At 39.6% G+C, this 13,319-nt stretch overlaps 1 protein-coding gene across 1 annotated transcript in view; it reads right to left on the bottom strand.

Moving 5' to 3' along the window:
• ryr2a (ryanodine receptor 2a (cardiac)) overlaps positions 1-11,707 on the bottom strand; it is a 118,296-nt gene extending 106,589 nt beyond the window's left edge. The window contains exons 1-3 of the mRNA XM_061094463.1: positions 11,645-11,707; positions 7,772-7,891; positions 6,639-6,743 (exon numbers count right to left, since the gene is read on the bottom strand). Of these exons, the coding sequence (XP_060950446.1) occupies positions 6,639-6,743; positions 7,772-7,891; positions 11,645-11,707 (288 nt within the window). The remainder of the gene's footprint in view (positions 1-6,638; positions 6,744-7,771; positions 7,892-11,644) is intronic.
• Positions 11,708-13,319: the final 1,612 nt, after the last annotated feature.

Raw genomic sequence — 13,319 nt, 5'->3', positions numbered from 1 at the left:
CTATTTAGTCATGTGCCACAGCCAGGTCATATATCGGAGATTACAAACAGGAAATTCTGTAGGTAACAAGTTACATATTGTCAGTGTGCAGCTCCAGCTACCTTATTATTCATACCTTTCATTTGTGTCTAGGAAATCTTTTGTAAGTAAATGTATAGTTTAAATTGAAGTAAGATAACACACAAGTGTTAGTTGTTGAGGTACATTCAAATATTTTGTTTATATATATATATATCTATATACAGTATATGCCATCACTGAAATGTTATAGAGTATCGAACTATCAGTCAATCAATCAATCAAATATATTTGTTTAGCCCATAATCTCAAATCACAATTTGTCTCAGAGGGCTCCCTCTGTCCTCCCTCAACAAGAGTATGGAAAACCTTCTAAAAAACAAACTATAAACAGGGGGAAAACATGACTGTATAGAACATTGACAGTCATGTTTAATAGAATAGAACATTTGCAGCATATAAGCGGAAATAAGTTGAACTGAAGGGAAATAAGATTAAATGCAATTGTCCTGGTACTACAAGTAATTATGACGTTTCCTATTTGAATAATCATTAGATAGCTTTCTGATGCATGTAAATCAGTATTGTTTCTATAAACTGGTGAACCTAATGTACATAATTTACAAGTGATGTACAGCTGTTAACACATCATTTGAATGTGGATTTGTATGTTGTAGCTGTTGTTTACATACTTTAGGGTTTTTGCAAATATAAACGTCTATATGGTGCAAATACAGGCCTCCTGTAGCATGTGGGTGTGCTTTGCATAATGGAATATCACAGAGGACAGTCAGTGTAGCAGTCAGGGTACCAGTAGCTCCAGGGCCTTCTTTACCTGTATTTAGTTTGTGCTCTTGCTCCAGACACATCTGAATAATAAATGAAGTCAGGGTTCAGATATTTTGTTGTGATGCATTTAGGTTTGCAAGGATTTTCCTTTTGCGAAAAGACTGCAAACCACGTCTGGAAACAGTTTCAGACTAGAGCAAAATAAATTGGGTTTGAAAACACCATGAGATTGAAGTCACATCTCTTGTCAGTCTCAGGAAGAAAGCAAATAGAAATATTTTCCCTATAAAAAAAAACAAATATATTTTTAACTGCTATTGAATTTTATTAAACTGGACAGGTACAGTAGGTGGCTGTTGTTCAGTTAACATTTGATTCAAGACAACATGCTAAAGGTGCTTACAGAAAAACTTGCAATCACCGAAACATAATTATTGGGTTCAAGGTTCAAAGTGTTAATTGTCAATTTAACAGAAATAAGAAATAATGAACACAGTCAGAATGATGCATGGGTGCAGTAAATGGTGTCAGGTGTAAGCAGGATGCTGTTTAAAGCTGCAACACAACAGCAATGTGTTTAGTGATTGTCTGAGAAGAAATCAGCAATCATAAAACCTCTAGGTTTGACTCACAGAACATTGTGAATCTCTTCCTAACCAATATCACATCCCTGTTCTGTGTTCTTACTGTCCACATTAAGTCTAAACATGACAGCTCCTGTTTTCGCAGGCTCTGAGACATCGAGACTTCCTGGGTTTTGTGGATAGCAGAACTGTTTATTAGAAAGTTAAATCGCTCTCATAAAATCATAAACATTATGGGCTCTATTGGAGTTTGCCTTTTATGCATGAACAATGCAGCAGGAGATTCTGCGCTCAGATATATTCACAACAGCAGAGAAATCTCTGAAGTATGCAGGTGAAGGTTGGTGCAGCAGCCAGAGGCAGGATATTAATTCTACTTGGGAGATCATGTGTTTTTATTGACAGCACATCAACACCGGGATGGCCCAACATCACCCAAAGCTCTCTCTACATCTTTGTGTCTTCTCCATGTATGGCGCCGCCTTTTTGTCCTGAAATATTTGTATCCTTTTTCAGGGGTTTTCAGTTTTGCATCTGTTTTAGAAACAACATCAACACACCCACTCACTTACAATTAATCCCCATGAAGATCTCTTGCTGTGTTCTTACATTGGTTCATTCTGACATTATCCAGAAATTTAGCTAGGGTACTCCGGAGAAAACCCGTAGTCTCTCACATGCAGCCCCTTTGGTTAATGTGCATGTGTGAAAGCAGCTTCAGTGACTATTTCTGGGCTCTTTATTTTTGAAATGTTGGCCTTCAGTGTCTGCGGTTGACTTTACCCGTCGTCCCAGTACGTTTCCCACCTTTTATGATCACCCTGCCCCAATTACTTGCATGTGTCTCCTAACCTGCTCCCCTGGTGTGTATTTAGTCCTCGTGTTTCCCTTCACTGCTTCAGTTTATCTGCTCTGTTTCCCTGTTTCCTCCGGCTTCTGCTCTGTTCCCTTGTTTACCAGTTGTTTAAGTTTGGATTTGTCTGCCATCTTTAAGCCTGTCTATTTACATTATAATATCTTCACTGCACCGACCTGCCTTTGTCAGGAGTCTATTATGACACCACATTGGGGTTGTGAAAGCCTCTTACCATAATATCTATATTAACAACCTCAGGTTATTATAAGTGATTAAAAATGGTCAATGCACCGTGTTCATGGTTTCCAGAGTTAGTCTCTTTGTTAATGCAACAAACCAGTGCCATCTTCTATTCCCTTCAAAAGCCATGTGAGCTTGCAACTGTAATAAGTGACAACGTTTCTGCAGAGGAAAGTATTTAACTTTATTCAAGATTTGTGTTTGCAGGTGTTGTTTATAGTATATATAACTTGATAATGTATCTTAAAATAAGAGTGAAATACTGAAGCACTGACTTCAGAGGAGGATTTTGTTGTCCTTTTCCTCTGCCTGAGGATTGCAGCACAATGACAGAACAACTGACCACCACACCTCATTTTAAGACCAACACAACCATGTGTGCTCAGATGAGCTTAAGAGAATTTGTCAATTTAATGTTGCGGTTTCTAAAAAATACAAAACTGCATCGGTCTAAAACTAGTAAAAATCCTTTTTGCCTTGTAACATCATGTGCTGATGCTAAACTAGACTCAACCATGATTGACCTGCATGCATAAATACACATTAATCTGAAATGAGTCTCGTCTGACTACCACCTTCTCCAAATCTCCAAATATTCCCTTCACTCAGCTCAAAATCCCTGATGAACCAGTGTTTGATTTCACTCGCAGTTATGACATATTCACTAATGTTTTATCATTACCTAAGACATATGTTTCTTACAGCTGAAAATACAGTTTCACCTACACTAGCTATGTATATATTTATAATACTAAGTCAATTTGCCTTAACATTTAAAAGTAAATAGTATGAGGCAGGGAATGATCACGCACCACACTGCATTGTCACCTATGAGCATTATATAACCCACTGCAGTACTGGAGCACTGAAGGATCCAGTTGATGCCGCTAAATCAGAATCACTGATGCAGGAGAGTTGCATGAGATGCAAAAAGCCAGCAGCTGGGAGCTACAGAGGACCCTGTCTGTCGAAAACCTGTCAGCTTTAGTCTGGGAAATAGTATTTATCTCTCTTTTGTGACACACATTACAAAGTAATCCAACAGTACAGTGGCAAATGAAAGTCAAGGTGGAATATCTGGAAGAGATTCTTCTATATTATTGAGCTAATGTGTTGTTTACTTTGATGAAATTTAAAATTACCTTTGCTGTGGTAACTTAAATAAAAGATGGTGTCTTCATGTTTGAACTGGAAATCTGAACGAAACCACAACTGAACCTATATACAGGACTTGGGAATATGTGCTCAAACAAGCTGTCTGATGTAAACAACAGTATAAATTTTGTCATCTTTCCTCCGGGACAACAGTAAGGTGACCACGGTACCTGTCAGATTAGAATATAAGTGATGCTGCCATCTGGACCTTTGATTGTGTTCACAGCATCCAATAGCTTGACAGAGGGGATACATGTGTTTTGAACATACTGACTTCTAGCCTGGTAACTATTGTGGCTGCTACTATAATCTTTTACATTGACCAATAAAATGTTTCATCTATCACACACAGATTGGTCAGCACCCTCTGATGATACACTGTAAAATAATGCCATCAGTGTCAGGTCTGTTCACAGCAGTGAAAAAGTGAAACCATGGAGAATTTCTAATATAACTGAGTCAAATGTGAATAGATCCAATATGAAACCAAGAAGATGAATTGAGATGCAATTGCTAAGACACCCCCCCCCCCCCCCCCCATGTCAGTTGAGGTAATTCCGAGGTTTTTTAAAATACAACAGTAACACAGAAGGTGTAACAAAGTGTATTTTCATGGTGCTTATCTGATCCCTGATTAATACATTCACTGAATAGGCAGTGTGTGTAAGAGAGCACGGATGTGCATGGGTGAGGGAGCAGCACGAGAGAACAGAACAGCGACAAATGTGTTTGTTTTGCCCCTCATCAATTAATCATCAACAACCATTTATCTTCCGCTGTGGTCTTGATGCCTGCTGACAGTGAGAAAGGAGAAATTAATTACCCTCCCCCCACTTCATTAAGAAAAAGAAAAACATGAGTCATGAAGAAATTTCTCATCTCATCATTAGATCCTCCTTCACCACAACATTACATCTGCACTGCGGCTCCCTACTCGTTCTCTTAAGCTGCTCATTCGAGTTCCAGTTTTCAGGTGTTCAAATTTAACAACCCTGTGGCTAAAATTTTTACTTAAAAATTATTTGTATCCCTCAATGGGAAACAAAAGGCAAAGCTATAAACCACAGGTGGGGAACCTTGTTCCTAGGAGCACTTCAAGCATCATTCTAGGGCCAAACTACATTATTAAACACATATCACAGTGCTCTGATGAGATGGCTGGAAGTGTTGGCTTTGGCAAAGTGTTTGAAGCCTGATGCCAGAGAGAAAGACCGGACAGTTCCTGCATTAACCTTCAGTGTTTTTTTCAACATTGTTCCATCTCATTAATCTGTGACTGTTTGTCAAGAAAAACTGACACTTTGGAACAATTTGACCTTGTCTGGTTCTAGCAGCTTTACAGCAGCAACAAGGTTCACTAATTATCCTATTTCATGAGGGTTCAGCTTCTTAACTATAAGCTCACTCACCACAAGCCTGTGTAACATTTTCTCTTTCAGAATGTGGTGTTGTGAAAGGACACTAATGCAGAAAAGCATTAGCTTAATCTTAGATAATTTCTCCATAAACTCATTCAGTTTAGCTGCATGTTCCAACTGTAATGATGATGAGATTGGTCTTTTTCATCACTGGGACCACGTCCGAACAAACTAGGCACTGACATGAATATTATGCTGCTTATATTTCTGAATTTTTATTTTAAAGCACAATATTTTGCATCTACTTTTCTTGACAATCACCATGATGCTTGGTAGTGATCACACATAACAAGTATGTATCATCTTAACCCTGACTGTGGTCTGGCAGGCATACAGCGGACACACTGTTTTACTGTCTGTATGCACAGAAAAAGGAATTGTTGGGAATGTTTTTTGAGTCTGAGTTGCTTTTTCTGCATTTATGAATTGTCTTGCAAGTCATATATGGCCCTAAACCAGTTCTCCCCGAAGTGCTATCTGTTTGACAGAGTAAGCTGCTGCAATAACACCCATAAACAACTCAATTTTGATTAAAAAAAAATTGGTCATTCATTTCATTAGTAATGCTAGTTAAATCTCTGCTATTTAATTGGAAAATGTGGATCTTACAGAAAAAATAAACTGGGGTGAAAGGATTGTCATTGCAATGTGGATACTCATGGTTAGAAACAAGTGATGACTTCTCTGTACTTCAGCAAAGTTGAGGGGAAAGTTGGTTTTCAATGCCTCCAAAATTACCGTGATCAATACTCCAATCAATGCAGTGCGAGAGGTTCAGTTACACAAAACAGCTTTTTATCTTGATGTAAACATTATGGAGTCAATCTGTTTTGTAATTTGTTTGTCTATTTTTTTTTTCTGAAATTGACAATGATAAATAAAGTTTGAGCATGTTGTTTTGAAGGTTTGGTAATTCCACCATTTCATCACAGTAGCTAGTTCAAGTAGCATAAAGCAGCACTAGTAGTAGCAAGTAACATAAGATATATTTCTAATTGATAAAATACAGTTAATTCAGAAATAAAAGAAACACATGACCCTTGGAAACAATCAACAAATAGAACTGTGATTCTAAAGTAAAAATGCTTAAATCTAATTAAATAACTGAAAGCACAGAGTATAATGCCGGTCTTCTTGATCGGGATGATGACTGATGACAGTCAAACAAACACTGGTAGTCAAGTGTTTTGTAAAGGACAGCAGCTGCACAAACAGGATCACACCACTTCTCTAATATAACTGTTGAGGAACTGTTTGGAAACACAGTGTTGATACAGTGTAATGACAACAGCCGCCTGGTGGACAGTGATCAGTGCCAGCGAGGAACCATGTGACATGAGGAAGAGTGGGGATGATTCTGTCCAGGATGAACAGAGAGCGACAGACTCACTGTCACCACCACCTCCTCTGTGCTGGTGTCTCACAACCTACTGGTCATCTCCCAGTCTGTGTGTGTGTGTGTGTGTGTGTGTGTGTGTGTGTGTGTGTGTGTGTGTGTGTGTGTGTGTGTGTGTGTCTGCGTGCGTGTGCATGTGAGTGTCTGCGTGTGTGTGCGTATGAGTGTGTCTTCACGCTCACCCCGTCAGCCTTCTCCTCTGTGTTGGCCAGCATCTCCTGCAGGGCTCGTACTGACAGTGACTGCTCCAGGACAAAGGTGCAGATGGACAGATCTGGAGGCACATTCTGAGACAACAGGACACAACACACATGTTTCATTACTCATTGTTGAATTAATCTTTACATGTTTGACACACGTTTTACACAGGACAGTAACTTCTACATAATTGCTTCATCTGGTGAGGTGACCAACATTGGTGTGGGGTCGACAGAGTAGAAATACTTCATGGATACTTAAATGTGTTTGGTTAGATGTCTTTTTTTAATTTTAAAAATACTTGTATAAACATGGTTTTGCTGTGCAGTTGTTATGCTGCATTCAAACTAAACATGAAGCAAATTTTTTCGTTGTGTTACTCACGTAACCCTGACTGTATTGAGTGAGGGCACGGTCAATCATAAGCAAATGTATCAGTGGAAAATCTTTGCCTCCAGTTAACTTCAATTCTGTGCTGGTGCAGGGGTGAATAAAACAATCACGTCTTGTGTTGAAGTACATCTACAGCATGAAGAGTTCAACCTTTGAGAACAGTGACTTGCGATTTCACAGCCATAACAAATTGCAACGAAGTTTGTGTGGTTGACCACACTTTGCTGTCATTGGTGCCACATCCTGCACTGCCCACATTCAGCAAGTGATGATATGTGATATGACTGGGCAGGTGATTGTTATTCGCCTGCATTCGCATATGTGTCATCATCGTGATGCAAATACCACGGTCACATCTACTCGCACCCTTGTATTATCGTCAATGTATTGTATGTCACGTGAAAAATTAGCTTTGCCTTGGTGTGGTTGCAGCATTAGAGAGCAGTAAGGAGAGCAGAGGGTACTTTATTAGGAGAGAAATAATAAAAAATAAAATAAACTAAAACTAAATCATTAAGTGAAATGAAATCCTAAGCCTTGTATCCCAGGTGGAAGTCCTGTGTCCATTCATACATAATTTCCTGTTCAGTACACTTTGTCACTCTTTATACAACCCCCCCAAATGAGGAAAGTGTATGACTTACACACATTATGTGTAAGGCATATGTGCGGTATTCTATTATTCATCTAATATATAGGAGATATTAAAAGCTTGTATCAGTACCTTGGAGTTTGAGATGGATTCAAGAAAGCAGAGTCTGTTTCCGAAGCCTTCAGCAGCCAGACAGAGTTTTAGTTGCTCCTTGTGGATTGTAGCTGAGCACTGTAGGACCACCTCATCATCCTAGATACACACACACACACACACAGACAGACAAAGAGGATAGAAGTTAGACATCAATGCATTTTTTAACCCTGAATCCCTGAGACATTTTGCGTTGCTTGTTGTAGCTACTAATTAAAACAGAGCGTTCTCATCATCTTCATCAACATGTGTTGACTCCAAAGGAAGAAGTTGAATCCAATAGGCAATACTGCAAGTATCTCTCGCTCATCAATTCATTAACGTAACCACATTTGTTTTTTATTTCACTATCAACAGTTTGGCATTTCACACCTGGATGTGCAACCATGGTCTGAACCTCGCCTCTTGTCTTTGTTTACATTACATACTTGATTACATTGATACATTGCTTGGTTTGTAGGCAGGTGTGCATCTGACATCTGCATGTTGTTTTGCCGTTTGAATGGAGAAAATTAATAAACCAGTTCACTTTGTTAATTTTGTTGCCACATATTTGTTCACTGACCACCTAGTTCTTGATTTAAACTGAGTTTTGTCCTGTTTCTACCTCTGCTAGATTAATGTCTTTTGCTTTGATGCCTCAATCAACCAGTTGCACTTTACATCCATTGCAGAGCGTAGCATTACAACAGACAAACAATGTTTGCTTTGTCACACACACACACACACACACAGTGGCACGGTGTGTACTCACAGTGTGTACTCATAGTGTGTACTATGATGTGGCTACGATAAGCTGCTTATCAGACAGTCACAGTAACAGCATAACAGCATGTCCCACATCAGAGTGTTACAATCAATTAAAACTATGTCTGCTCACATATCACAGCAGCTTAATCTAATCAGCATACATCTGTTTGTATGCCCATAAACACTGCGAGTGTTTTACGATGCCAAGTGACTGTCTAAAGGACACAATCTGAAGCAATGGACAACTGTAAGCTGGACGAAGAAAGTGATTTCCAAAGGTGAAGTCACAAACCTTATGTATTCCCATGCATCACCACAATTGCCTTACAACCCTAGTCTTAAATTGGAACAGGATCTCATTTATAAAGGGTGCAGAGAAACCATAATATTATATTTATAATTACACATCTCAGATGTAATATCTAAAATCCTCCTCCTCTTCATCAGATTATTGTCTCGTCAATAGTATTATTACAAACATGACTTCCTCATGGAGCCCTTGTGCTGTATCGCTGCAGCAGTCACATCGTGGGTCGAGATGGTGAATTGTCATTGCCGATCGTGACCATGATGGTTGATCATGTATCACAGATCGTGATACATGATGGATCATGATCGGGATGGTTGATCAACAATCGTGACTGTGATGATGGACCGTAGATCGTGATTGGGGATGGTAATCGTGGATTACGATTACAACTAGATTGCTTTGATACACAATATAACCCCCTCAAATATTCTACCATTGCTGACAACGCCTCTATATTTACAACTGTGGCCTTCACAATCAATCTCTAAAATGTCTTCTGGTCCAGAGGCACCAGGAGATCAAGAGTTACATGGAGTGAATTCAAAGAATACCCCATACAAAGACCATTAGGGACCCTGGTGCATAAACAGCAACCACCAGAACCATCCCAGTACAACTCTCATGTAGCTGGACTGGACTGAAAACACTCACATACCACAAACAATCGTCAGCTAATAATCTCTGTTGGTATGTCCCTCATATAAAAACCTGTTGAGAGCACGAGTCCAGTGGTGAAAGACGTCATCATGACATATTTCGAGTTGAAACTAACAATTATTTTCAATTTAAAATGATTTTCTTGATAGTGCAAGACGTCTGCTTCCTTAAAGGCTACAAGGATGTGACAAACTGTCTACAACACAAACATTTCATAACTGTTAAAGCCAACAAACATTGGAAAGTTTTTGTTATTACATTTGTGTCAAATGATAAATCAGTTAATTGACCAAATGCTGAAGCTGAACAGAGTAGCATACCGTACATAATTTCTGTAGTGCAGATGACGGACAAAGGCAGTGGTAGGTGCAGTGAAGAGTATTTCATAGACAGGCCCACAGTCAGCAGTAGGCATGTAGTCATGCAAACAACGTCCATATGCTCAAAGAACACAAAGGGAAAACCACAGGAACAAAACAGGAGCATGAAGGGGGAGATGGACAGAACAGTTGACAAAGAGGACTGGGAGCACAGAGACTGGATACACAGAGAGGCAGGGATAACTGATGACAGGTGAATCACATGAGGGCAGGTCAAACAACAACAAGACAAAGACAGGAAGTTATACAACCAGATACAAATGGTAAGAAACATTAAAATAAAACGTCTCTTTATGACGACAGATCACAATTGTAACGCCAGCAACTACAGTGTAAGAGCACATGTTCACAGTTCCTCTTGGTGGTATCAGTGTCATCAGATCTTCTTGCGCTGATAGAATCATATTGCATGGTGTGTTCACAGTCTTGCACAAATTAGCATCAGTGAAAAATGACAAGCTGTCATGATAGTGCCACACTCTGACAGAACAGAGAGGACTTTGCAGAAGGACGTTTGTGGACACTTTTTTGATTTTCACCTTCTGGAGTTCGTCTGGAGTGTTCCTTTGTACCCAATCATTGCCTATTCCTGTATTCATGTACAGCTGGGCTTGGTTTCTGGCTCTCGCCTCCCGCCAACTTCCCCACACAAGTTTTATTATTCAGTCAAGACCAAAAAGAAACTCAGGCTAGCCCTCTCAGCCATGTTTCATTGCAGCATCACTTTATTTGCTAGTACAGCCTTGTTAGAACCAGTAGTTTTGCAAAATCACTTTTTAACTCCTTCTTTTAACTTTTTGTATTAAAGCTCTTTTTGAAGCTCTACTCAGCTGTAGTGTTTTCCCATCAGACTCCAACCACTTATCCATCCTACCAACGCCTCTTATGTTGAGATACCCAAATAAAACTTCTACCCACAGTCTGCATTTCATGAACTCTCTATTTAATATATAATGCACTAGTCTATATTTACCATCTGCCATGTCAGCATTTTGAGCAGAACATTTACCCAGTATCTAGTGCCCTGAGAAATTCCAAGAATTGATCAAAAAGGTATGGCATGTATGCTATTGCTAACAATCCCACAATACAAGACTCTGCAGGATAATCAGTTTCATGAACCATGTCAAATAAAGAAAGAAACTGCAATCCCAGGACAGTCTCCGGAGGGGCTGTATGTGTGAACACAAAGGTCCAAGTTAGAGCCTCGGAATTTTCCCCCGGGTTTTCTCTGGCCAGTCCGCTAGAAGAAATTCCACAGAATATCTGGAGGAGCTGATGTGAGAACACCGCGGGAGATCCTGTGCAGGAGGATTCTTGAGAGCTCTCTCCCCAAGAACTGTGAACAGACCCAATGTGGTTAGAAAATGGCAACAAAGTAGGTGGTCTCTCCCAGGGTAAAGTTCAGGTGAACGGTCTACTGAAGTCTGATGAGATTGTTGAAGCAGAAAGTGTTTTCCTAGGTAAAACTGAAAATGATACAGTGTTATATGGTTCCAAGTAGGGAACACTTGAAGCTGCATCAGGAATTCAATGGTCACTGTGGTTCTGATTCAGACATGTGAGCTAGTGTAATGACTTAATGACACTTCTAATGTCTGGCACATTCACCCTCTCCTGCCCACACACATGCACACATAACAAATAGTCAGCTATCTGTGCTATCTATCTACTATGGCTATCGTTACCAAGAATCATGCCTCAGTGACATTTATTATGGCTCACACACACACACACACTCACACACACACATACACAGATGGAAAAGAACTGCTCCCTGCATGAAGACGTCTGGTGTCTGTCAGCAGCGGTGTGCATTCCGGCCTTCTATGGAGAGAGAGAGAGAAAATAATAAAGAGAATCAATGGAAAAGAGATAGATGCAGACGGAGTGACAAAACCACAGCAGCAGTTGTCAGTCACATGAAGTAAGCGTAGATTTGTAGTACGAGTGTGTAACTTTCATCTAGTCATTAAAGTGGAAACCATAATTGTTGAGGGTTGAAGTTGCATGTCTTCTAATGACCACTAGAGGCTGACTCAGAGACAGACCAGACTGCATTCAATAATACATCCTGCAAACTAATTTACAAACTCGAATTGGTTGTTTGTGGTTTAGATTACAAACAACCACTTGATTAAAGGGAAAATGCAGTTTGTTTGTTTTTTTTAACTTTGGTTTCCTTTCCCCCAAATCATCGAAACCCTGATCATATATTCTATCAGTACAGGAAATTGCTGAGATGGTGAAATTGGATGGTGTAACAAACACACACCGTCTGACACTCACAGCTTGTGAATAAGATGACACTGGATCAGCAATCATACCAATTTAATTGCAGGTTAAACTTTATTGAGTGTCCCTGAAATGTTAATAATCATCCAATACACAGGGAACACATGTGCTCCACTGTGGCTGGTGCAGACTGGAAACATATTTGACCTGTGGCCTGTTTATAGCTAGTGCGATGGTCTGACTTTTTGTGGTGTTAAATCTCAATTACCATAAATTGAAGTAATTTCATTGCGTTTTGACCCACACACTAGATTCAATGCTCCCTTCTAATGGTAACATCGATTAGCCAACATATAAAGTACACACACACACACGTGGGGGTCTTAAAGTCTCAAGCAGCTAAAAAATCTGTTACACGATCAACACAATATTCAACTTTATCCGTCACTACACATTACACTGGTCAGCTATTAACCATGTCCTTTTCTCAAATCACTCCCAACACCCTCCATTCTGTGTGCAGGGAGGGTACGGAACATTACAGGTTCAGTGTGTTGAAGTAAGTTACAACAAAAAATTACAACAACTAAGCTTTAGTTGTAAGTAATCGTTATTAGGAGAGGTTCCAGCAGTTCCTCAAATACAGACAGAAACTTGTCCCTGCCCTGTATATATACCTTACAGTTTAAAAAAGGAGCTGTATTCAGCTGAGTGTGACTGCAGAGTGGGAGTCGGGTGGGTCTGATTTAAGAAAGGCCCCTTGTGTGCGTGCGTCTGCTGAGAATGTCTGCTCTCAATCATTCTTTGCACATAAAGTTTGTACAATAATCAATGGCAGATTTCTGGACTGTTAATTTCTTTGTGCAGCTCCCTCGTATTTAATAATGTCAAAATTTACATGACCGCAATAGGTCTTCTAAGAAAGTTGCTGTGTGGCTAAAATGGACATTTTTATAGCAACATACCATATTACAATATGATGATGGAAGTGATAAAACTGCAAAGAGCTATCAGCTGAATCAGTAGCTTCCCTCAGCTTTATAGTGAGTCTCAGCTCATTGTTTATCTGTCTGAACCACACCTCTGCTGTTCTGCTTCACTGTCGCTGCTCTCACAGCGTCACATCAGAGAAAAAGCTGTTAAAAAAACAATGTCCTATATCTGCTCAGTAACAAACACATAGACACAGCCACCA

This window comes from Limanda limanda, chromosome 21 (assembly GCF_963576545.1).
Source record: "Limanda limanda chromosome 21, fLimLim1.1, whole genome shotgun sequence".
NCBI classification, from domain to species: domain Eukaryota; kingdom Metazoa; phylum Chordata; class Actinopteri; order Pleuronectiformes; family Pleuronectidae; genus Limanda; species Limanda limanda.
Note: the sequence above shows the minus strand (reverse complement) of the source record. Positions and strands in the feature narration are given on the sequence as shown.